This window comes from Oryzias latipes, chromosome 6, assembly GCF_053564925.1.
Source record: "Oryzias latipes strain Hd-rR chromosome 6, Olatipes_Hd-rR_3.1".
NCBI lineage: Eukaryota > Metazoa > Chordata > Actinopteri > Beloniformes > Adrianichthyidae > Oryzias > Oryzias latipes.
Window position 1 is genome coordinate 8,227,501 of NC_136242.1, and position 25,792 is coordinate 8,253,292.

General features: G+C 45.0%; 2 protein-coding genes across 9 annotated transcripts in view; one reads left to right on the top strand and one right to left on the bottom strand.

The window, feature by feature from the left end:
- LOC101171407 (voltage-dependent calcium channel subunit alpha-2/delta-4) overlaps positions 1–25,302 on the top strand; it is a 54,834-nt gene extending 29,532 nt beyond the window's left edge. For 2 of the 6 annotated variants that reach the window (XM_011475758.4, XM_020703763.3), the window contains 15 exons: positions 86–176; positions 457–549; positions 1,029–1,150; positions 1,250–1,318; positions 9,584–9,645; positions 10,594–10,608; positions 10,708–10,752; positions 10,842–10,904; positions 18,843–18,913; positions 19,004–19,079; positions 19,350–19,402; positions 20,042–20,097; positions 20,461–20,481; positions 20,890–21,007; positions 25,039–25,300. In XM_011475758.4, coding sequence (XP_011474060.2) covers positions 86–176; positions 457–549; positions 1,029–1,150; positions 1,250–1,318; positions 9,584–9,645; positions 10,594–10,608; positions 10,708–10,752; positions 10,842–10,904; positions 18,843–18,913; positions 19,004–19,079; positions 19,350–19,402; positions 20,042–20,097; positions 20,461–20,481; positions 20,890–21,007; positions 25,039–25,177 — 1,094 coding nt within the window. In that variant the 3' untranslated portion in view covers positions 25,178–25,300. Of the gene's footprint in view, positions 1–85; positions 177–456; positions 550–1,028; positions 1,151–1,249; positions 1,319–9,583; positions 9,646–10,593; positions 10,609–10,707; positions 10,753–10,841; positions 10,905–18,842; positions 18,914–19,003; positions 19,080–19,349; positions 19,403–20,041; positions 20,098–20,460; positions 20,482–20,889; positions 21,008–25,038 lie in introns of all 6 variants that reach the window. The other 4 variants (XM_078948355.1, XM_078948353.1, XM_020703765.3 and 1 more) reach the window with 3 other exon arrangements.
- Positions 2,362–25,792, bottom strand: part of LOC105354174 (uncharacterized) — a 34,246-nt gene continuing 10,815 nt past the window's right edge. The window contains exons 1-4 of one of the 3 annotated variants that reach the window (XM_011475754.4): positions 7,615–7,886; positions 4,670–6,081; positions 3,695–4,345; positions 2,362–3,527 (exon numbers count right to left, since the gene is read on the bottom strand). In XM_011475754.4, coding sequence (XP_011474056.1) covers positions 3,049–3,527; positions 3,695–4,345; positions 4,670–4,706 — 1,167 coding nt within the window. In that variant the 5' untranslated portion in view covers positions 4,707–6,081; positions 7,615–7,886 and the 3' untranslated portion in view covers positions 2,362–3,048. Of the gene's footprint in view, positions 3,528–3,694; positions 4,346–4,669; positions 6,082–7,614; positions 7,887–25,792 lie in introns of those variants that run through there. The other 2 variants (XM_011475756.4, XM_078948361.1) reach the window with 2 other exon arrangements.

Consider the following 25,792-nt stretch of genomic DNA (forward strand, 5'->3'; position numbering starts at 1 on the left):
TCTTCATTCATCTGTTCATTCTGCTCTACTGCGGTTTGAATTTGGTCAGATTTCTGCTTTTTTGACTCAGCTGTCTGTTGCCCAGGCGACGAGGTGCTTTTACAGCAGACCCTGTTTGATGCCGTGGTGACAGCTCCAGTGGAGGCCTACTGGAACGCCCTGATGCTTAATGACAGGTGAGCCTGGAGTCTCCGTGGGTTCAGCTAGAAAAGTAGAAATTATTTTGAAGTCCTCTGTCAGATGCCCTCTGGACATGCCTCTTAGCTGACTCTCTGAACGACTTCATGACAGTCTTTCTCTGGTGACCTTTTTGATCACGTTTAACTCCAAGTAAGCTGGAATTCAGGGGTATTCTAGTCAAATCTCTCCTGGGAGGGGGATGGTTTCAGATTTTCTGCCCCCACAGAGATGGCTTGACGTAGCAGACTCAGTCCTCTGCTTTTCTGCCTGGTGCAGGGTGGAGCCGGGCGTTGAGACGGCGTTTCTCGGAACGCGCTCTGGTCTCCTGAGGATCATGAGATACGCAGGAGCGGAGGTCAGGGTGGCGAAGTAAGACTCTGTTTGTGTTTTGGATCACTGATCTGCTGGCTCATCCTGCAGCCATGCTGCTCAGAACGTCCTGTAACTGTGCTTTCTGTCCAATGCCATTGGGAACTCAGCTTCAGCACTTTCTGTCCACGGCTCACTTCCAAAACCCTTCCAAAGTATTTTTGTCAGATTTCTGGCCAAATTAAACGATTACACGTTTTTGCAACACAGGAACTGAACAGATTTGTTTTCATGTGAAACAGTAACTCATTTTTAGAGACTTATTCTTTGCTGTTGCTGCTTACTGGGTGTTTGTTTTGTCCACCTGTGCCTCTGAGCACTAAAGTTCAGGTCAAACAGCAAACAAAGTGGAAGTTAGTCCAGCCATAATGAAAGGCCCAGAGAGGAGGCTGATGGTTGTGTCTCTGAGGAGTTCAGGTGCAGCTGTCAGACCTGAGGGGCAAACTGCTGTTGTCTGAAGGAACCTCTGCTCCTCACAGGAAGTTCCTGACTCTGTCTGATAAGGACAACCTGTTCACCATTGATCACTTCCCCCTGTGGTACCGCCTGGCAGTGGAAAACACCCCTGGAAAGTTCTACTACTATCCTGTAAATGACAAAGGTCTGGTGAGAAGCCAAGTACACCCCCACCCCCAACCCCCCATTCTCCATTATCTGGTGATCTCCCCAAAAGCTTCAATGTAAGGTTCTCTCCCAACAGGAGTGAAGTACATTGTCGCAACAACAGCAGTGACTGTGTCGTCTGGAGGGAAGACAGCCATGGCCGGAGGTGAGCTTCACCCTCCAACATTCAGCCTCCGCCAGGCCTCACATCTTCCTCCCCTCTGCTCTGCGATGAAGAATGATGAGCGTTAAAAACGCTAATCTAAAATAAAAAACATCAGATGTTCACACCAGCTGAAAGAAGAGCAGGGATGTAACAAAATCCAAAGCAGAGGAAGACTCTGCTGTCAAATCATGATCCAAGTCTGAGGAGAAGAAGAGGATGTGGTCAAAGATCAATCAATAAATCATCACCTTTTTTTCAGATACAAAGAGGTTTGATCAAGTGATTATCTAAACACAAAGTGGGAGTGATGGATTTAAACAACTGCCTTTGGTTTTACCCCAGTAATCCTACATTTATTATCAATGATATAAAATATATTTTTCAATGATTTTTCTATTCAAGGTGATGCTAAATGAAGTGGAGTTGTAGCTTTAATAGTACTTTGCAAACGAGCAACATACAGCGTCAAGGAGTTACACTGACTTTTATCAGAGATTTGTTTTCTGGTTATAGTGGTAAATGTGTGGCCGGGAATAATTTATTGTTTCCTTTAAAAAACAAGTTTCCGATCCCAGTTGCAAAAATGCCCACCGATGTTTGGGAGATCCTGTTTGTTAAAATACACATAAAGCTGAAGTTTAATGAAGCGTTTCCTGTGTTTGACCCAGAGATCCTTAAACACCATTCTGATTGTTAAGGAAACAAAACTCACATTTGTTGGGTTTGCAAGGTAAACACTAATTGTGTCATTGTGCTGCTGTTCTATCATGATGTCCACGTAGTTTCAGCCTCAGCTGGTGACCTCTGGATCGGTTCCTGAAAGGTCCCATTAGCTCTCATGCATCTAGCTGTGTTCTCCACATTTGACCAATTCCCTGGGGGGTGAGCTCCAGACAGCTGCGATCAGGAACCTGCACCAGGGAGGGATCTGGGTCCCATTTGACGCAGCCTGGATTTGAACTCCTGACCTCCCAGTCTGAGGGCAAACACTCTGCCAAGGCCACTGAAGAAGTACAGTATGAAAGTCTGGACCAGACTTCAAGAATAGACAGCAGTTTCGACATTTTGTTCTTCTGGGCATGTTTAACAGTCTTCTGAGCAGACTTGAATCTTTCAGAAGTTACAGATCATGTTGGAGGATGCTTTCACCCATACTCATTCCTTCACTGCCTTGTGCTTTGCAAATATTTTCAGGTGCTTCTTTTGAAGTTGTGCGATGTAGCTACGCTACTACTGGCTGTTGTTGGTGACAGCTTGACCACCAGGTGGCAGTAGAGCTCCTGTGTGTTTGAAGCAGCTATCCGCCTAGATGTAGTTTATGTGCTGCAGAACTTTGACAAGGTTTGCTTTTATACAGAAAAAGGACATAAAGACCTACTCAACATAAAAAAAAACCACCAAACATTCAGCTGATCAGGTAAAACAAACATGTGCAACAAGCCAGTGCTTCTGGACTGAGCTCACATAGGAGGACAGGCTGGACTAAACACAGTCAGATTGCTCAGAGAAAACTCAACCTTGGCAGAGCCTGAAGGTGCAGAAATCCCCAACTGCTGATTCAGAGGAGTTTAATAGCTTGCAGAACAGGGAACAACAATTCACAGAGCATCCATACATTAAAGCAAGTGCTGCAGCATTCCAGCTTTGCTGAGTCTGCTCTGCTCTATCAGCTCTACAATTCCGTCCTGGTCCTGAGGTGCTGGTGCTGCAGGGACCCCCTGCGGCAGCCGTCAGAAGCTGCTGATTCGATAGCCGTGCACGATGCCACCGGCCTCTTTGGATGCGGCCTCGGGCGTGTCAGGAGATGACATCTGCCCATCCTCCTGGTCGGTCTCAGCTCCAGACTCAGCCATCAGAGGCTGTCCGCGGTTTTTCATCTCCCTCTGGTACCGCGCCATCAGCGTGGCGTAGACACAGCCGTATGTTGCCGCAACCACCATCATGATGCACACTGTGCCACAAACCACGCCCGCAACTATCTGCGTGCCATGGGCGCGGCGCACACTCACAGGCCTGTAGCGCTGCCGAACACAGTCATCTGTGCTGGTGACCCTGCCAGGTGGGCAGGGGGGCCGGCTGACTGTGTGCCGGACCCCCTCCTTGATGGCACCCTGCAGGCAGTGGACGAACATCTCTGCTGGCACGCTGCGGATGTCCCTGCCCTTCAAATCGTCAGGGAGACTGCACTGCATCAAATCCACCTGCCCACCTGCAGGCCACACGGAAAGGTGGGAAGAGAAGGGGTGAGGTGGGAGCAAGAAAAGGAAAAACATAGACGAAAAGGAAATGAAAGACAGGAGGCGGTTGCATTCAGTCGGCTCTGCAGTCCTGTAGTGCTGGCAGCCAGCTGCGAAAGCTGCAAACAGCAGTGCTTACCTCTGTAAAGCAGCCACTCCATCCAGTGCTTAAAGTCCCTCAGCCTGCAGTCACACTCCCAGGGGTTCCCCACCAGCTGGAGCTGCTGCAGCGATACAAGCGGCTCGAAAAGGGCCCTTTCCAGGGCCACAAGGCGGTTACTGGCAAGCGATAGCCAGGTGAGCCTCTGCAGTCCATCCAGAAGGCCCTTCGGAAGCCACTGGAAACCATTTGAAGATAGGTCGAGCCCCTGCAGTGACCACAGCCCCATGAAAACCTTGCTGCTCAAACCTGTGAATGTGCTGGTGTTGAGGTCTGATCCTGCCAGACGCACACCGAGGTAGTTAGAAGAAAGATTTAACCAACGCAGACTGCTAAAGCCCAAGAAGGTTCCAGGCTGGAGGCTGTGGAAGTTGTTCTGGGAGAGATCCAGCAGCTCCACGCCGCTCAGGTTGAAAGTGTCGGTCCTTCCCAAAGATGAGAGGTTGTTTTGGGAAAGTCGGAGAGACAGGGCATCTCGGCCCAGCATCTCCATGATGGGGGTCAGAGTTTGAAGGCCAACAGCAGAGCAGTCGGTTGTGTTAGCATAGCAGGTGCAGGCGCTCGGGCAGCTGCTGACCGAGCCCACGAATCCAGGCAGAACCAGAACCAAGCTGACGAGAGCAACACAGACTGAAAGAAATGAGCAGCAGTCATAAAAGTCATCTTTGTCAAAACAGAGGTTTATGTTCCTCTCCTCACTGGTTTGCAGCTTTTTTAGACTTCTGTGTTTATCTGACCCAAACCAGCTGAGCTGAGCTCACAGGAGCAGGTGGAGGTTTCTGAAAGGTAACCTTGAACAGTTATTATTTTGCATTTTGTGGAGATCCATGAAAAATATCATTGAACTTTGAGACTCCCTTGAGGGAATTCTTGGTTTCAAAATGACACAAATGACTTTTCCTCTGAAGAAAAGCTGCATGACAGTGAGGATGAGACGTCGGGTTCGGGACTCACTCAGTCTCTGCAGACGGTTTTGTCTCATGAGATTCATGGCTCCAGCTTCAGCTCTGCTGTAGCATCAGGAGGGCATGTGGCAGATCTGGGAAAATTTCCTGAAAAGAGAATAAATAATGACCTGAAAGGTTCACATGGACATGGCAGGTGATTCCAGCGGTGTTTAACCCTTGTGGAGCTTCACACTTTGGTTTAAAAAAGCTAAAAAAAAAAGGGGTCAAAATAACCCATTTATTTTCTGACTTCCCCTTGAGTCCATGAAGAGACTGGAAAGTGCGACCAGGAGGATGCAAGATTGCTGCTGTTTTTTTGTTTGTTTTTTTCTTTTCCCCAAACTGCTCCGTACGATTCATAATCTCAGGAATCCCCTGCAGCGCGTTCAGATCTCTTCCAGATCCATGTGCATTCTCTTCCATTCAACGCTCGCATCAGACGGGCAGAATGAGACCAAATATAAGGGAGGAAAACTCCAACGCTTTAGTGACCCAAAAAGTGCATCTTGATGAGGAAGATTAGGGGAAGTGCAATGTTTGCACAGATTAAAGATAATCTGTGGGTTTACAGGCCCTGATCCTTTCTGTAATTTACATGTTTCGCTTTGCCCTCAATGTTTACTTGCTTTGTCTCCTATGTACAGAGAAAGCACCAGGACACCTCTCAGTAAGAGAGAACTGCTTCCCAGAGAAGTTATTACTAACTTTTCCAAAAAAAACAACAACAAAAAACAGCCACTGAACGTTCAGAGAGACGCTGCAGAACCAGCTGAACCAGAGTTTGACTAAATGCAGTAAAACATGGGTTCAAGCTCATGCAAAGCTCATTTCTTGTGGCAGTGAGGGGGCCCTGCAGAAGGCATGAAGCTGGAAGGAAATGGCTGTCTTGATTTTGTCTCGTGGTCACGGATGACGGTCACTGCTGCACACTGTGTGAGGCGGCTAGGAAGCCGCCGGCGTCCTCTAAATGTTAAATAAATTTACTCAGGATTATGTTAACTGGGATGTTCAGACTTGCAGACACAGAGAGATTCCCTTCTTCTGGTCTGCACGGTGGTGCTGTGGTGGTGCATGTTCTCCCTGTGCATGCTCGGGTTTTCTCTGGGCACAAATCCACAGGCCTTTATTGAACTTTGAAATAACTTGTTTCAAGCGTGCAGACAGAACGGAGGTGTGGAAAGACTGAGTCAGGAGCTCCATTTTTATCTCAACTCTAACTATAGGCTTTATTCAGGATTACCACTAATCCTCATCCCAGTTACACAATAGCACACAAAATCAGCAGAAAGAAGGAGATGTCTGATCCTCATCTGGTTGCTCGATGCTGCTTCCCGCTCATCATCACTGCTCCCGTACTTATTCTGCCAGCTCCTCTGATGCAGCTGACGGAAGCTGACTTCATCAGTAAAATATCACCTGCTGAGAAAAACAGTTTTTTCTTTAAGCATTTAATTAATCCCTGAAGGTCAAAACTAAAAACTGATATAGAAAACTATAAACCTAAGTAAGAATACGAACAGCACTGGACCCAAACCAAAGAGACAAAAGGCTACACAAGACTTTTTGAACAAGCAGAGATGCAGCAGGCTGTGGCAGGACCACCGTTTGAGACTTTCTTAAAGGACCTCAACAAAAAAGAATCTGTTTGATCTTTTTGCTCATGGCGTGTCTTTTTTCTTTTTTTTTTCTTTTCGTAAAGGCTTACAGTGAAAATATTTACTTTTAAAAAGTAAATCAGGCTGAACGTTGCTACAATGCTTTTCACACGGAATTAGATGGATTGTTCTGCTTCGGGTTAGTGTGGCAGACATGAACTAGGACACATAGACACTCAAACATTCAAAGCTGAGAGACTGTCTGAAAGTAGATGATGGTTCCCTTCTCTTTTACCGGCTCTTCTAACACCCTGTCCTGTTCGCCTCTTGGTTTCCAATGTCAATAGTAGGTTCTGTGCTGAGTTGCAGAACTTGAGCGCTTACAGACACCATGGTGTGGCGCGTACCATCACATACAGCAGATTAACGCTCAGCTCAGCCCTCTGAGCTGGACAGATGTCTGCGGGGGGCAGATGGAGCCAGCAGCTGGCCCTCTCTCTCCTTCACTTCTGGTGCCGTGTCCTCAGTATTCATCCACGGCTTTCTTTAAGCTTTAACTTCAACTCTTCCTTCATTTTGCTTCACTATCCTGGTTCATCCATTTGAACTCAAACATCTCAGTCAACCTGGGTTCCTAAACCTGTACCACCTGCTGACTTTCTGTGGTCCGTCTGTAGGCTTTGTCAAAGAGCAGTAAGCATCTCTTATGTAGGTTTTTCTCCACCAACAGCATCAATGTTGATGGAAATACGTCAAAGTTTACTGTCCTTTAAGGAACACAACAGAGCAGTTGACGTGCTTTCTGTTCGTGTTTTCAACCTTTCCTTTGTCCTGCGCAGCACAGCAAACTGTCTTTGCCCTTACAGTGGAAACATGCATGTTCCTTAAATCATTTGACCTCATCTGCTGTGCACTGCTCCAGTATTTGCACTTTGACTTGACACGCCGCGAGCAGCTCAATGGCCTCAGCCAGGCAGCCCATGCCTGCACTTTCCTGCACACTGCATGAGAAAAGGCAGCAGTGATGGGCGAACACTTTTCACTGCATGGCCGAGAGTTTATGAACATTTGTAGACTCCAAAGAATGTTTTGCAAAGCATCAGCATGACCCTCTGACCCTGTGGTGTTCACACAGCAGCTTCCTGTCTGTGGATCCATCACAGAGGGGGTTTCTGTGACTTTAAAGGTGCTCCAATCTTTGAACCAACCAATCAATAATTCAAATCATTCAGTTTCACTTTTTGTTTGTTGCATCCTAACTTGACATATTTTAGTTCAATCCACAATCAAAGTGACACAGAACAGATCAGGAGGGCACAGTCACACAAACACACAAACTCCAGGAGGAGAGACTCACCATTTTACAAGCCTTCTGTAGCTTCCAGCTGGAGGTTTATGCAGTTTTCACAAAGCCCTTCATGAAAAGAATTTCATTTGCCAAAAGAGGAATCCTTCTTTACTCTGATGTGCCGGACTTTCTGTCCACCCATGGAGACAGAACCTCAGTCCAGCATCTGGGCTTGACTTCCAGTCAGCATCAGCCTTCACACGCCATCACCTGGCTCCTCTTCCTCAGCACCGCCCGCTCTTCCTCCTCTGAGCTCTGAGTACTCCATCCAACACACAGGCTGCAGGAGGAGGGGACTGGCGGGAGGCGGGGGGAGCGATGCGATGCTGCTGGTGTGTTTGTGGAGGGGGGGTGGGAGTGCTAATGTGTGTGTGTGTTGTGTGTGTGTCCTGCTCTGTAGAAAAACAGTACTGCACTTTAACAGGAATAATAAAGTTTTTTTTTACCTGAGTAAGACATACTGTACATATAAAACTACACACAAGTCAGCACACGGACACAAACACACGGATACCCGCACACAAAACAAGAACAACAAAAACAAACGTGCACTCAGCACCCAACCAAGGTAGCATGGAAACATATCTGCAGGCTGACTTCTGTAAAGGAATGAAACTAAGCTGACAGACTCAGGAAGACTGAAAAGAAGAGCAGCTGATTGTTCTGTGAGTTGATCTTTGTGGAAGTCTTCCTGCAGGAACACACGTGTGTGAGGAACCTTTTGGGTTGTGAGGTGTGGAAAGAGCAGAAAGGGGATCCTCTGGAGGTTGGTTTGGTCACGTCAGTTTTGTCACTTTCAGGGGACACAGAGGGAAATGTCTGTTGTGTGTTGTCCCGTTCTTGCTGCCCGTTTGCGTTTGGGGCAGAGAGCAGGGTGCTGCTGGTTTTCTCACAATTCTGAACCTCATTTCATAACTGTCATGGATGAATCCAAAGTGAGTTTTTCTACTCCTCTTCCCAACAGGAATGTTTAGGTGAAGAGAAAATTACATCTTTAACCAGGGAAATGTGTACTTTATAGCCCTTTTCTACCTTCCTCAAGGCCCAGAGCGCTTCACACTCCCATTCATACGCTGATGGCGGCTCCACTGCCAAACTGGTGCCAACCTTCCACCAGAGGAGAGGTGTCTTTGACACATGGGCAGGCAAGGGGGGAATTGAACCTGCAATATTCTGATCAGAGGTCGACCGCCCTCCTACTGCGGCACCACATTCACCCCAACTCTTCGGTCCCCTTCATGCACAAAGTGTGTTAAACAAAGTCAGTCGTGGGTCAATCAAGAGGACGTCCACAATGAGAGGTTAAACTGTTTCACTTCAAATCTGCCTGCAGGAGGCTGCCGTCAGATTCTTGGTGTCTGTCAGGCTGCAGATCATAAAGACCATTTCTAATCATTGAGGTGATGGAAAAGCTCCTGATGTTTCCAGCTGTCAGGTTCCTGTGATGTTGTGGTTGTGCTGCTGTTCGGATGATGGGGATGTGGACCTCCGGCACAGTTTTCAGTGGGCCCTGCTGTACCTGAATCAAAACTGAGACTGTTTCTACCCAGTTACTGTTCGTTTTCTCTAAGGGGGAAAGAAGCAAGCAATGTTTAGCTTTAAGACTAAAGGAACCCGAGACTGTGACCAGTCAAAAGTTTCGGTTAGTCTGCTGACCTGATAATAAATATTAGTGGTTTGCTTTCAGGCTCCATCAACTTTCCTCTGAATGCTTGTAGTGTTCTCCAGTCTGAGGTACACAATAATGCAGCTGCCACAGCGCATCACAGGGAGACACGTCATCATGCAGTGTGCCGGAGCAGCCACCATCAGGCTCTTTGCATCCATTCATTAGTGTCAGGGCAGGGAGAAGGTGAAACCAGGGTTGAACTGACGGCCTGTCCTCCTCCTCCTTCCCAAAAACAGAGCAAAGTGTTGTTTGCCGTCTTTGCAGACTCCATCTCATTGTCTCGATCCTGTCTGTGTTTTCTAATTTTAGCTGTCGGGGTGCAGATGTCCTTGGATCTGCTGGAAAAAAGATTTTGGGCCATAGCCAAGCAGGTGACTGCAGGACTCACGTCCGCAAACACACACACACACACACACACACACCCACACACGCACACACACACAAACACACACACAGCTGCTGCTGCTGAGGTTTTTGGGTGCCGAGCTGTTTTTATTGCTCACTCTGACCAACCCATGCTGACTCAAACTAACAAACCTCTGACCTGACAGTTTCACAGATCAAAATATTGTGTTAAAAACAGCAGCACAACAATGATAAAGACAGATTTTAGCATTTACTAATACCCAAACATACCGGAAGTCTTTCTTTTTCCATTGTTCATGTTAAAATGTTCAGTGGAAGTGACAAGCTCGACATCCTTGCTCCTATTTTTGTGCATCAAAATCCACATGCTTGTTCTGCCGGCCTCACACTCGGGCATAAAGTAGGGAATCTTCTATGAACACCCATAGAAGCAGGTCTGCTCCTGCTCACCTGTAAGACATTTGTTCTGCCTGCAATCAAATCCGAGCTTCAATGGAAGCAAGATAAACCAGAAGGATGTCAAAATACCTTCAGGACAATCAGTGGTTTACAGTTTTGCCTTTTCAGGGATTTTTTTGTATTTTATGAATGATAAACGCCAACATTTTGCTCAAACACACCACAGCATGGAGCAGCAGCAGACTGAGCAGATGTTCAGAATATGTTGATGGAGGGGGTAATATCACAGATGACAGCTGAGACAGCTGGAATCGTGGGTTTGTGGAACTGCAAACACCAAATCAAAGTTGATTTCCATCATTGTTCCACAGTCTTGTTTTCATGACAAACTAACATCCACTGTAAACCAGAGTTTGTGTCTGCTTATAAGCAGTTATTTCTTTCCTAGCAGGACATATCCTGACTGAGACAGTCTAAAGCACATGGATGTGACATGATGGAATGAAGTGAAAAAGGTTGCTGTACCTGATGCTGTTGTTTCCTTTATTTTTCAGCCCAGTGACACAGACGTAAGTAGTGTCTAATGACGATAGCTGTTTAGAGAAGTTGGCTTCCCTGAAGTTAGTCACCAGTGTCTGTAACACCTCTGTAACACCTCTGTCTCTCAGTGCTCAAACGTTGAAGGCGTGTGTCCGCTCAACTGTGAGAGCCCTGTAAGTGTCCAGCTGTTCCACAACAACCAAGCTCCTTTTCTTTGATGAAAACACCGGAACATGCTCACTCTTTCTCTGCACCTTGTCAGGATCTCAGCTGTTTTTTGGTCGACAACAATGGCTTCATCCTGCTGTCCAAAGATCGGAATGAGGTAAGAGACCCAGCCCCTCCCACAGATGCTTTGACCCAACAATGATCGTGGCTCCCAGTTACAGCCCATGCAGACAACCTATCTCAGTCCAGTGGGGGGAAAAACCACTAGGACAGGGAAACGGCTAACTCCAGCCAGGCCAGCCATCAGAGTCAGCGGCTCTTTGCTAAAGGCTGCCTCACCAACTACCAAGGCCCAACCCACAACAACAAAACCAAGCAATATAAGCCTGCAGAAGACATCTGCTGGCTGCACAGCACCAACACTTGCCCTGCTCCCATGCAGCCTCCTGCTCTGCTACTGTGGTTCACACACCATGCAGCTCATAATCGGGATTATCGCTCCACACCTGCCAGGTGAGTAGAATGACAGCAAGAGCAGGGAAAAGGTGCAGCTCAGCAGCGGCACATAACACTTCATACAGATTATCAGCACATCACCACATCTGCTGATGTCACATCCTGCCAGAATGACAATGATCGCGGAGCAGGAAAAACCGCCTTCAATTTAGCTCTTTAGAAAAGAATGGATGGCCTCATGTTCATCTTCTTACTGTCACTGAGAGTTGTTGTTTTTGGAGAAACTGTCTGTTCAGAAAAACATTAATAAGAGAAATCTAGAGCTCTGATGTCATTTCCTGATGTTTGGTGAGTGGATTCAGTCACTGGACGAGTGTTGCAGGGGAACTCCCTGATGTTCACCGTTTCTGAGGTGCAGATAGAGTACAGGGTCATGGCTGCAGATCTCTGGATTATGGATTGCACAGGCAAACACCATCTGGACCGCTCACAGGACTTTGGTTCAGTCCTAATTTTAATCTGCATGTTTGTGGCCCATTAGCAGTGATTACGCCAGCTGTTTCCCCTGGTAGCTGCATCTGAGCTGACAAGGCTGTAGCCTGGAAGCTGGCGGAAAAATGAAACTTGTGCAGGCTGGGGTCACACCTTTGTAAAGCACTCCAGTGTCTTTTATCTGTCTTTATGTCTGTTTTTAGACTGACTTCGAGAAGTAACAAAGAATCAAATGACTTCTGCTCATCAGATAATCCAGAAGCAACCTTTTTATCACTTGGTTTAAAACGACTTTGAATGGTTTCCAGCCACAGTTATGTAACGTCAGTCATGCAATCTACTGGAAACAGAAAAAGTGACAAGATGACAGCCACTAGTCAATTTTAATTACTCGTAATAAATTTAATCTGTCATTGCCGTTTCTAATTGATTTTAGTTTATGTGATGATTGTCTGAAAATGCCTCTTTTGGTGATCGTGTTATCTCGTCTGAGCTCATTCCAACCAAAAATGTTTTGAAGGACTTTCTGCTCCAGAGTTCCGACATGTTCAGGTCTGTCCAACAGCTGCTTGTTGGATCTGGATTAACTGTTAAGAGCCACGACTCTCAGTTTAATGCTGAGCTCACATGTTTCCCTAAATACTCTCATTCCACTCAAACACACAGTCAGCCGTGCAGCCACGCCTCGCTGACGTCCAGCTGCTAAATCTTTGTTACCCCTTTAGGTACAATTCTGCAACTGCATGTGTGTTGGAAAGTCACCAGAGGATGGCGGGGGGGTTATTTAGCAGACGTTTACAATCGAGTTTAAATGCAGTTTTAAAAGATACACGGGCAAACATAACTCGCCTCACAGTAACTGCAGTAAAAGAACGTCAGAAGCTTGTTTTTGTAATTTGCATTTTTACTGCACTCCCAGTGGCCTTACTGAGCAGATGTGATGATGAAGTGCTTCCCCCATGTTTTGCTAGCCTCTGCAGGAAGTCTGTGGAAAAACCAAAAGCCTCCCCCGAGGCGGAGCCGCTCGTGTGTGAAGGCGCAGCTGACGGCCCGCTGCAGGGAGCAGTAAAAATGTAACCGAGGAAATATTGATAATTGCTGAGTGAGTCAAACAGGTCAGTAAGGGCAGGTGAGGGGGGCCACATGTCCAGGCAGATGGTTTCTGAGCTCCTGGCTACTTGGAAGGGCTTAAAAAAATATAAAAACTCAACTATGTGATCACAAAGAGGGTAAAACTGCATGAAGCCTCAGTCCCAGCGGCCCTCACGGGTGGATATGGGCTGTCTACGGGTGAAAAAGGGGCAAATCTGTATGTGGCATGCAGGTGGATCGCACACAACATTTTAAGATTGTAGACAACCCGATGAGCCCATTGTGGGCATGAGGGGTAAGTAAGGGGTAAGTAGGTGAGACGCAGGCATGTCAAACACGTTTTTCATCCCCAAAATGACAGCGCAGGAATCCCATTGGTGTTGGTCACGTGCAGCCTGACTGTTAGGAATGAGGAAATGACTTCATTAGAGTGTAGTTTGTGTGTACATCCTACAGGCACCTTGCGTATGACCTGCACAAGGCCGTGTGTGAAGCATGTGCACACATTCAGTAATGAATCAGTGCTCAGGCCTTAGTAACAACTAGAGTGCTGCGTAAAGGGCACCGGCCGACAGCATCACCCGTCCCTCATAAGTGTGTGTAACTTACATTAGCCTTACAAATACTTCAGGATACACCTACCACACACACAACAACTGTACGTTCCATTTTCATGGTGTTCTATACGAGCCTCAAACAAACTGCAAGACACACCTGCGCTTTCTTTGACCCTGTATGCATCCGGACAAGCCAAAAACCTGCAGCACCCATACGTGGGTTGACCTGTGTGGGTGCATGTGACTAAAACATTATATGTAATACTGTTGAGTTGTTCATGTTACAGCTGTGCTGTTAAATTGTCTAGTAGCTTTTAACTGATAAGGGTTTAAAATCTCCTTTTTTTATCTCACATTTTGCACCCTCAACAACACTATGTGGTAAAAACACCAATGTTCACACATTGACACTTTTCTTCCACTTTATAGTCAAGAATTTCTGAATAACTTTCACCTTTCCTAAAACTACCAAACAACATTTATGACTTCAGTTTTTTAAATACCATACGGACATTTAGGAGGAGAAAATGCTCATCTTTAGATTCAAAGTCTCATCATCAAAGTCAAAATGGATTTATTGTGAGTCTAAAACATCCTTCAAGGAAAACTAAACCACTTCAATAAAGCTCAGAAAGTCAAGGCAGTTTTTGTCAGGGATGTGAACTATAGACCTGTGGCCTAATTTATAAACGTTGCGTACGCACAAAAGAAGGCGTACGCCACTCTCTACGCAATAGTTGATATTTCTAAAAAGCAAACTTGACGGGAAAATGTGCGGTCCTTCACGCAAGCTCTGACCCAGGCGTACGCACAAAAACGGGTGAAATGGGAAACGGCGACACCGTCGGCAGATGGAAGAAACACGTGAAAGTGAAAATGACAATACTGCCTCTCATAAATAACATGAAGACTTCACAAAGCAAGTCTTACAATTAACAGCCAACACGAACACCCGTTTGATCGATCAGCAGTGAAACAAACAAAAAAAATCAAACGAAAATTACAACAGAAATTCCAATGAACACTTATTTGCAGAAAGAAAAGTGAAATATGTTCTGCAATATTGGCATGTTGTGCAATTCATCCTCATAAATAATATAGTTAACAGAACGAAATAATGTACAAAACTGATATTCCCGTCAATGTGTCCAGCAGATATAGGTGCAATCAGACAGACAGATGGATAGATAGAGAGATGCATTAATTGTCCACTGGGGAAAGTTGTTTTCATAGTAAAAAATTTCTTTATAAGCTACAGAATTATGGTATTCATGCATATGCCTTTAGTTTGTTTTATTTTTGATAAAACAATGTATGGCGTATGTCTCAACCATTCAGAAAGCAACAAGAAATTACATTTGCGCTGAACAATTTCCCATTTCCACGTTGATTATTACCGACATCTGTAGCTTGTCAGATGCAATTAAATAGATGGAAATAAAATGCCCCATCACAATGCGTAATGACGCACAATGGCTGATCTTGCGCTCTTAGAAGATGTGGCAAATGGAAGAATTCGGAGTGAACGCATCTTTAGACAACAAGAAGACTTTCTGGCAAACGAGAACGACTGGCTTATGAGCCGGTTCCGACTTCGTCGAGCCGTCCTGTTGGACCTCTGTGGGCTTTTGGGCAGAGGAGCACTCGGAGGAAGCACGAGTGTCACCCGGTGCATCTGGCGCTCCGGTGTCCCCCCCCCCGGTGGCAGAGACACTCTGGCGATGGAGCGCTAGACGTTTTTTTTGCCACAACTTTGATTTCCGACCATTTATTTTTTATTTCGGCCACGGTCCGAGGTTGTGAGGCTACAGCATTTGGCATCTGCCACCGTTTGCCACTCAAGTGCCTTTTTCTGGCATTAGTAATGCCCACACTGTGCCCTCCAAACAACACTTTTCTCCTCTTTTCCACCTCGCCAACGATAACTTCTACTTCACATTGAGTGAAGTGACGTTTTTTTTGATTTCCTCTCGGTGTGTGTGCCATGGTTTCGCAATCAATGAATATTCATTTGTGGGCGTTTCACGGACTATTTATGGGCAACTATGGGCGTGTCATGAAGCCGCAAAAGCTGCGCTGCATTTAGAATTGTGATTTATTAAGGGAAAGATGCGTAGGATGTGCGTGTGCACGGTTTTATAAATCTGAATATTTCTGTGCGTACGCACGTCCTATGTTTCATCCGTACGCCACTTCTGACGCAAATCCTACGCAAAGTTTTATAAATGAGGCCCCTGAGCCGGAGTCTTTGTCCGAGAGCCCCAGTAAAACGGTGCTTTTCTGCATCCACTGAATCCAAATCCCTGTCTGATGATGATCGGCCAAAGCTGATCTCCTTCCTCCTTTAGTCCAAAGCGTCAAACACTCCAGTGTGACTACCAATGGAGACAACTCTACGTAGGGGTGTGTCTAGGAGTTTGTTGGATAAACCATCACTTACTGTATTAGGGAGGCAGTTCAGAGGAGAATCTGTGCTGCATGTGCAGATCTGAGATGTTTCAGTGCAGTTTGCTGATGTCCAAAACAGTATGGTTTGATAAATTACCAGAAAGAAACCCAGAACAGGCCACACTATTGAAATTTACAAATTTCTATTTTTGGAACAATTTGATTTGAAATGGTTTATTTCAAGCAATCAAATAGAAATAATACATGCCCTACGGCATGCAATGCCCTCCTCATTCCTATTTCCACGCATGGTGGCAGGGGACTAAGGGCTTTTTTTTCTATGCCATTAAGACCTAGACATAAAACAGGCGTTTTTAAGTCAAAATGGGGGTGGTTCTCCATATTCGCGGGTCTCTCTGGTCCCTCACCCCCCAGTAGTATGGGCGGAATACTGTAAGTGGGGGGGGGGACAGAAGGAAAAAATGTAGAGATATTTAAAAGTAAATAAGAGGGTTTTTTACTTTTATTCAGCAGTATAGGGATGAATCCCAATTAACCATGTTTTTGCATAGCTTTGGAATGCTGTTAAAACCTTTACAGAAGTTCATGAAAACTGTTTTAAGATTGGTATGATGCTAAAAGGTTTTCATCTAACTGATAATCACAAAAAACACCTTAGAAAGTCAGCTCAATGGCTTCCTTGAACACTGGTTGTCGCTGATGTTTTTCATGCAGAAAAAGGGGTGGATGGTTTAAAGTGTCGTCAGCGCACCATGAATCTTTAGAGCAATGACTGTGTTCAGAAGCTGAAGCGGCTGGAATTTCAGCCGTTTCCCTAAAGACTTGAACAAACAGGCCTTCTCACTGCTATTGCTCAGGATTTCTCATTCTGATGGAGAAGAAAAAGAGGAATGTGAACGTGAACAGGGCTGCTGAGACAAATTCAATGAATAATTCAGATTGTGTGCTGTTCCTGAGGACAGGGAGCTAACGCACTGCAGAGGCCTAAACCCACCAACGACTTACTGTATGTCCCTGCAGAGCACCTGAACTCCTGTCAAACTGCAGAAATGTTCAAAAAAACACTGACGTGTTTGCATGTATGCGTGGTTCTCTATTAAGGTAAAAATGTTCCAAAATGGACGATCTTGTAGATTTGTGTGAGAACTTGTAATATAGAATGTGAAAACTTGCACACCAAAAATCTGCATCTTTGTGTAAAAACCTTCTGCTGTGAACTGACAAATTCCCATTTGCTTAGAGTTACAACCTCAAATCTGTGAACAAAACCGCTCAAATGTGCTTCTGCATGTGCGTGAATCTGCTGGCGCAAATCACAAGTGCGCTACAACTGCGCTCTGAATTCTGACACATTCCTTGCGAGAAACTTGTGTCAAAACTGATCTGTGTCCGATATTGGAACAGGGGGGGTTTAGAGGATGGGGGAGTCAACCACTCAGAGTGCAGCACTCAGAGGACTTGGTAAAGTTAGAAAGATCTTCACAGATTCAGACTTCCTGCTTTAATAACTCTTTTGATAAAAGTTCAAATGTGACAGCAAGTATCTCAATCATTTGGTATTAATACAGAGAGTGAACTACAAATGCATCTATAAAGAAAAAAAAAACCTTTTCCTGCCTTTTGATGAGAAGTAAGCTGTACATGCAGACACTACAGCAGCGAGACGGCCTGCAAGGGACCGTCAACAAAGGACAACCTCCATGAAAACATCATTCTGTAAAAATCAATCGCTCAAAAATGAAGAAATGTCTACATTTATATGTAATGAAGACTTGTTGTAGCATATTCATGCTACAATCGATATTTTGTTAGAAATTCCATATTTAATATATTTTATATTAAATTACAATTTTCATAATAATTTTAATAATCATTTTTAATTATTATTTCTGAATGTCGTTTTTGCTGCCACAGATAAATTAACTTTCCCCATTGTGGGATTAATAAAGTCATCTATCTATCTATCTGTCTGTCTGTCTGTCTGTCTGTCTGTCTGTCTGTCTGTCTGTCTGTCTGTCTGTCTGTCTGTCTGTCTGTCTGTCTGTCTGTCTGTCTGTCTGTCTATCTATCTATCTATCTATAGTTTTTCACATTTTTAGAGATATGGTTCATAATAATGGTGCTCAATAGTTCTAAATATACTAAAGCTAACATCACCAAAATTATGCCATAAATTCCCTTTCTTTATTTTTAAGAGTTTTTTTAAATTTAAATATGGATCATTTTTGCTCAAAAATGCTCAATAAAGATACTGAAGCCAACAAAGTAATTTTCTGACAGAATCTGTGAAGATCTTTCTAACTTTACCAAGTCCTCTGAGTCCTGCACTCTGAGTGGTTGACTCCCCCATCCTCTACCCCCCCCCCCCCCCCCCGATCCGATATGGAACACAGATCAGTTTTTACATAAGTTTCTCTCAAGGAATCTAGTGCAGTTGTAGCGCACTTGTGATTTGTGCTAGCAGATTCACGCAGGTTTGTCCATTTTGGAACACTGTTACCATAGCTGTTTCATAGTTCTCCTGCTAAACATGAGAATTTGAACCCAGAGAAAGCAGTTTGTTTGTTTGGGGGCTGTTATTCCTGTGTTCCACCGTTTTGGTTTTCTGTTTCTACAAAAAGTAACTTAAAATAAACAAAATACTGGCCTAATAAATCTTTTTGTGAAAAAAAGTTTGAAAAAGGACCATCTAGACTTTGTTTTTTTAGTTGAAGATATTGCCTATCTTATCTAAGAGGCGTTCTCCATTCTGAGACAAACTGTCTTTTTTAAACCTTTTCTGCAGTGGAAGCATTCTGGATGAATGAGTCTTTACAAAGATGCATTCACCTTTAGACACCTGCTCCTCCTAATCGTCTTTTTAAGATCTAAAATGTTTTTTTGCATTTGATTTTGCCGTAAATGCTTTATAAAGTTCTTACCAAGCTTATGCTTCATCTACTCTAAAAAAGTCACATTATTTACTTTTTTCTTTGCTCATATGATTCCAAAAAAGGAAAATGAAAGTGTTCCTGTTAATAATGAAAGTTTTCTAAATTGGCGTTCTGAACTGTTCAGACAGGTTCAGGTTCTTCCTGTGTCTTTTCCAGATTGGCCGATTCTTCGGTGCCATTGACGGGTCCATCATGGCATCACTAATCAAGATGGGGATGTTTAAAAAGTACGTTTGATTCAGACTCAAATCTGTTGCCAGATTCACTTTCAAGCTTCATGTCTTCACGTGTCTCCCTATCTAACTGTGTATTTACAGAGTCTCTCTGTTCGACTACCAGGCCATGTGTAGGAGCAGCCACCACCACAGCAGCAGTGCTCGACCGCTGTTCACTGTGAGTCTCCAGCACTAGCACGTACGGTCCCGTGTGGTTTGGACCGTTACTGTGCACCAGTCCTGTCCAAAGCTCTGCTCCCAGACAAAAAGGACAGCGACACGGTTTCACACTCAGATTAAAACAGCATTCAACATGGACAGCTTTTTACTGACTCATGGCAGACATTAGTCTCCTATAAGAAGTTCAGCACTTCAGACCAACATTAGTCCTCCCATAGATCTGAAATCAGCATTGAAAAACAGCTTTCTTCTTCTCCTCTTCATGTAGCCGTTCTACGTCATGATGGCTTTGATGAGATGGTTCCTGTCAAACGCTCTCATGTAAGTGTGACCTTATAATCCCTAGAAATGTGGACTTTTTCTAGAAAATGTTGGAAATGTTTAGCTATGCGAGTTGTTCAACGGCTTTTCTCTTTTCCCTCCTGTTTGTGAAAGGTTTGTTCTTCTTTCTTTTTGTGCATTTTTTGTTAGATTTTGTGTTTCTTTCCTGTTCTCTGACGTGTTCACCCTTCTTTCTGTCCTTCTTCACCTCACCCTTCACAATTTATGATACCGAGTTAATCTGCATTGAAGGTTCCACATAAGCTCCCAAAGTGTCACTCTGCTAATGGAACTGCACACAAATTTTAGACTGCAAACTGTGGTTTGTGGCTTTAGCAATTTCTTGTTTCCAACTGCTGAGCTCCTCTTTAGCCGGTGAGCTCAGTTCACTCAGTCTCAGTTCTACCCTAAATGACAAATCTGTGCAGATGAAAACATCTTTTGCACCAGTCTCCAAAAGCCTGTGACTGCAGAAGATGTCAGTGACTGAGATATCTGTATGACAGAATGTCGTCCTCTAGTGTTGCGCGACTGAATGAACCGCAAACACAAGCGCCCATGTCAGCATGAGCAATGTTAGCGTTGCAGAGGGGTCTCCAAGGGATGAGCCACATGTCATGTCTGTTTGTTCCTCCTCAGGTTCCTGCTGGACTTTAACTTCTGTGGTCTCTGGCACTCAGACTATTTTGTGAATGGTAAGATGATCTTGTAGGAATAAGAAGATGCTGTTTATTGGGCCTTTTGACTGGAGAGCGATTGTTTAGTTAATCAGCTGGGATGCCAAATTAGTGACACTTAAGGAACTTGAGTTGGTGTCTGTAGATCTGTGTGTGTTTATGTGCTGTCTATGTGCTGCAAAGCAAATATATGTGTGTGTGTGCAGACTTTGTGTTACAAAAACAAAATACCTATAAAATTAATATCACTCCTTCATCGTTCCTTCACAACATTTCTGCCCTGTGTGTTGTTCTGCTGCCTCATCGTCATTCTTATCATCTTCGCCACCATCACCATCATCTGGCTGTCTGCTCGCTGTCCTCCCATCTTCATCTGAATAGCCAAAGCCGGCTATCACACATGTGAGTCTGCACCAGCGTGTGTGTGTTTCTGTGTAAAAATGGAGGGTCATCTTCACAACGCAAAATTATAATTCATTTGCAGAGCATCATATCACAATCGCATCTCAAGTTACCACACAACCGCCAGAAAAAAAAACAACCAAGCTGAAATAATTACAATTCTTTACCAATTATTCTAGATCCATATCATCCCAAGTTGGCTATGATGTCTCAGCTGTATTTTCCTTAGAACTTCCATAAGGTACCTATAAATGTCATTGAAGGGCTTTACAGTGTAGCTGAACTGAACAAACAGAGCTACAGAGGAAAACTCCATCTGAAGGGAAGAACAGGAAACAGAGTTGACCGTCCAAGGTCTTGAGGTCTCACAGAGAGGCTGTCCAAGATGTAACATGTGTCTCTTTTCAGCTCATAAGCAGAGGAAGGTGGATGCGCTGCAGCCCTGTGACACTGCATACCCCGGCTTCATGTACGATTCGTCCATCAGAGAAACCAACAGCCTCATCAAATGTGGACGCTGCCAAAAGTATGACACACACATCACAACCACACATTCATATCTTTATGACCTTTATCCGTTTTGGGTAGCCTAATCCTAACCTTAACCAGTGGTGGTCCAGATGACATGACTTAACTTCAAGACAACCTCATCTGGATAAATGGGTATGGCGTTTTATCTCTGCCATAAAGTGAACTAGCGCATAGAACACTTAGTGGGCGTATTCAGGAACTGAGTGAGGAACCTTACAACCGTGCAGGCGCAATTCTACCCGAGCGAACCCGCATTTTACAACTGGACGCCTGCAATCATAACTGAGCTGTGATCCTGCGCGCTCACTTCTGGGTTTGCATGCAGTGTTATGGGGGCGTTTTTGTCACTTGGGGGGCGGTGTTCCGGTGTTTGTCTCTTGGGGGTGGTAACCTTCCTGGTTGATCTGATTGGCTGAAATTTCCATGTCAAATCCGGCGATACAGCGGGGCGGGACTTTCTTTTAGAGGCTTTAATAGAAAAAAAACGGTGGCTGTAATGTGGATTAAAACGGTAACAAATGCAATGATTTTCACATGAGAAAAACTTACAGCACAAAAAACCCGCTGCACTTTCTTACCTTGGTCTTGGGTTGTTGGTTAACGTTTTAATCTACGTTACATCCCCTAACACAAGGAGGGTGGGGAGGGTGGGGAGGGTGCTTGGACATTGTTTGCAGGCAGAAGATGTCCTCTCAGTGCCCTCCCCGCCAATTTTAACCACACCCTTTAGTACACACACCCCCTTTACTTCACAAAATACACACTCCAACACACACACCCTTACACACACACACACACGCTCACTAACACACAAACATCACACAAGGAAGAGGGACTTCTGATCTTCTGTCCCCCGCCCCCTCCCTGGCGGGGGGAACCGGGGCCCTCTATTACGGCGGCTCTGTCCCTGTGGTGCTGGTTTCCTGGGCCTGGTGGCCCTCTCTCCATGCAGGGAGAGAGGGCACAGGTGCTAGCTCACCTTTGCACAGTTTGCGCGACTGAATGAAATGTTTCACATGTGTTAGTCTGAATGCATAAGTATGTGTGTGTGAATGTTAGTGGTAGTATGTCCATGTAGACTTGTTTGTGTGAGAACACTTTTGGAGCCAACAGGTGTGTTTGTAACGTTTGAGTGTGTGTGTGTGTGGGTGTGTGTGTGTAGGTGTGTGTGTGTGTGTGTGGACAGGCCCCGCCCATTTTAAATTTGTCATGCATCTTAACCTGTCAGTTGTGATTATAAAGCTCCAGCAACTTGTTGCTTTCTGACGCTTCATGATCTTAGCCCCACTACTATAATCACCCCTCTACCCCCCCCCCCCCCTTATCTGTCATCCCTCTCCCTTCTTTCCTCCTTTTCTTTTCCGTCCAGTCCAACAAAAGATATTTACAAATATAATAACATGAATAAAGTTTAGCTGAAACTACAAAAGGGGTTTATTCAAATATACATCTGGTGTATCATAAGATACATAACCCCTGTTGTAAAAGTAAAATATGTCCAATACAAAAGGCTTTCAGCTCTCATCTGTTTGCTCAGCTGTTGGAAAGGACAAGTTAAAATAAAATAAAAAATTAAAAATCCCTCTAACACAAACAGGGCTGGCGAAAAAGTTAGACAAAAAGAGCAGAAAATTTGAACTGTGATAGTCAAAGAGCCACACCACGCACGGACCTGCCAGACACACACACACAAACACAGAATAAATGTCATATTATTTAGCATAACACACTCCTCTCCTTACAATACAACAGCACTGCATTAAACTGCGCAGTTTCAGTTATGGGTGTTTTTTCTGTATTTAACAGGCAGCGGGAGCAAAACTGAGATGGTTGTGATTTATTTTTTCAGTCATCAATCAGCATCCAAAACTCCATAACAGTCCTCATATTCTCTATCTGGAATGAAGCCGGATAACATTTAACGGATAACAAAGGCTACGTCCACACTGCAGGGCTTAATGCTCAATTCAGATTTTTTGAAAAAATTCGGTTTTTTTTGCAAGGCCGTTTACTTTTCCAATTAAAGGCAAATTTTTGTGATCTCCTGTGTGACCGTGAAATGACCCAGAATTGACCCGCATGCGCAGAAGAGTACTCAACGGTGAACAACGTCACTGTTGTTTGCGGAAGTAGCTAACGATAGCAATGGATGTCAACAACAGTGTTGTCAACAGCGGAGCTCTTTTTGCAATATTACATTTATTTTCACAAAGGAGCCAGCGAAATTACAATATTCTCATTTTAAGAAGGCATTGGAACCAGGATCGTCTGTACCCACTGTTGTGGAACGGGGATGTATGTGTGTGTAAGAGAGAGCGTGTGCAGCGAGGTAGGGAATGATGGGGGCAGTGGGGCTGCGCATTCATGTTGTGTGTTAAGGGGGAAGGAGAACGATAATATTAGAAGAATAACTGCTATTGACTCTTTATTCACACGCTGTGGAGAATCCGAGGGACCAAACGGGAAAGTGAACCCCGAAGGAGGATCCGCCTTCGGTCCTGGAGAAGGTCTCCCCCGCGCTTCTTCTGACCACGGTCGGAAAGGGGGAAAAAAAGTAATCGCGGGGAAGGTTCAACACCACGCTCGGCCATTTTGCTGGAATTCTTTTTTTAAACCGCCCGGTTGCGATAAGAGCCCTTATATTTGATATTAATCAAATCGGCGACCTCGCTTCCCTTCCACTGACTGGTCTCAGCAGCATCGTTCGCCGCGGTTGATGTTTATGTTCTAGTTCCCGCCTACTTCAACGCAGAATTATGACGTTTGTAGCGTATCAATGACGTACGGGTCGGATACAGGTGGCCTGGCCATTCAGACGGAGGTCGCATTTCAAAAGATCGGATACGTATCGGATTCAGGACCCAAGTGGCCTGGGTCACATTTGAAAAGATCTTATCTGTGTCGTTCACACTGTCATGAAAAGATCAGATACAGGTCACACAGGGGCAAAAAAATCGGAATTGGGTCGTTTCAGCCTGCAGTGTGAACGTAGCCAAACACGCCAGCTTCCCTTTCGTCATCGTGTCTCTTTCCATTTCCAGGGTTTCCCAAACGAAGTTGTTCTGCATTATGCACATATCTGCACCGTTGTACTATGGGGGGGGGGGGTCTTCTTTCACATCCTCACTTCTCTCCGTAGCGTTTTTCATGCTGTCCTCTTCTAGGTCAATTTTAGAGAAAATGTAAGACATTTATGTTCACCTTATGGTTGTGAAAGTGCGGTATTTAGAAAATATGATAAAAGGCAGAGAGCTGCATACAGCTCAAGAGCCGGCTGTTAACACCCCCCCCCCCCCACCCCCGCTCTGAAAAATTAAAGTGCCGCCCCGCTGCTTTGCCGGATTTCACATGCAACTTTCGGCCAATCAGATCAACTAGAAAAGTTACCGCCCCCAAATGACAACAACGCCCCCTTAACACTGCGCGCAAACCCAGGCAAGCGCGCAAAGGGGAAGTGAGCGCGCAGGATCACGGCTCAGTTAGGACTGCAGGCATGCAGCTGTAAAATGCGGGGTCGCTCGGATAGAATTGCGCCTGCGCGGTTGTAAGGTTCGCTCACTCAGTTCCTGAATACACCTGCTCAGTGTTCTATGCGCTAGTTCACTTTAAGACAGAGATAAAACGCCATAAATGGGAACTTTCATCAACATTAGAGGGGCATTTTAAACAGAGGTGTGCCTTAAATAAACATTGGCTCTCCTCTGCCTCTCAGACTGCTGCAGACAGAAGACAAACATAAAAGCACAACGAACTGTCCCTTCTGTGAGCTGTGATTATCACCAACGACCAGTGTAGACCTTAGTGTTGCTGTTGGACTCACTCTACTCTGAATCTATCCTCATCTACTAATGTGAGGCACCTGTTTGTTCTAACAGCAGTGCACTTTCAACAGCTCTTCACTGCAGAAATGTGCCACACTGATGCAGACTCCTGCATCAGTTTCCCTGATGTGAACTTGAATGTGCTCTGTGTGTGAAGGAGCAGCCTTGTCCTGTAATTTGAACTGCTGATGGCTTCATGTTTCAGGATGTTCGTGGTGCAGCAGATTCCTGACAGTAACTTGGTTCTCGTGGTGACGCAGGCTTCTTGTGACTGTTCCCGTCAGTATGGACCAATTGTTCTGGACCCCAAAGAGATCAAATATATCCTTGACTTGCACAGATAAATCTGCCCCCTACTGGGTGCAGACTGACACGTTTTGCAAAAAGGTAAAAGCAGCAGTGTAAGTTCAGCTTTCTGTAGTTTTAGATTAGGAATCACAGACTTCAGGCGTTGAACGCCACCGGCTTGCTTCCCTTCCCAACCAGCCTTGCTTCTAGTGGCTGGATGGCGATGGCAGCCAGTGGGTAGGGTTAGAATTTTCACATGATAGTGACTGTCATGGGCTCTCCAGCCCCGTTAAAGTATATCAGCTCATGTCATGTGTGCAACATGCCAATATTTAGTCACAAAATTATATTAAACTCCACTTAAACTAAACAAGTTTTGATACATTTCAACATTTCATCATTTGTGAAGATAAATTGGAATGCTCTGATAAGGAGAGGAATGAGGGTCAACTACAGTAAGACAGAGAATCTGTGTGTAACTAAGAGGAACGGTGAGGTTACTGGGAGCAGAGGTGGGGAAGGAGGAGGACTTCCAGAACAACAGAGAGTGTAGGATAGAGGTGGATAGGCGTGGTCAAGCAGGTTGGAACAGGTGGAGGAAGGTTTCAGGTGGGATGTGTGACTAAAGATGAAAGGAAAGGTGTAGAAGACGGTGGTGAGAGCAGCCATGT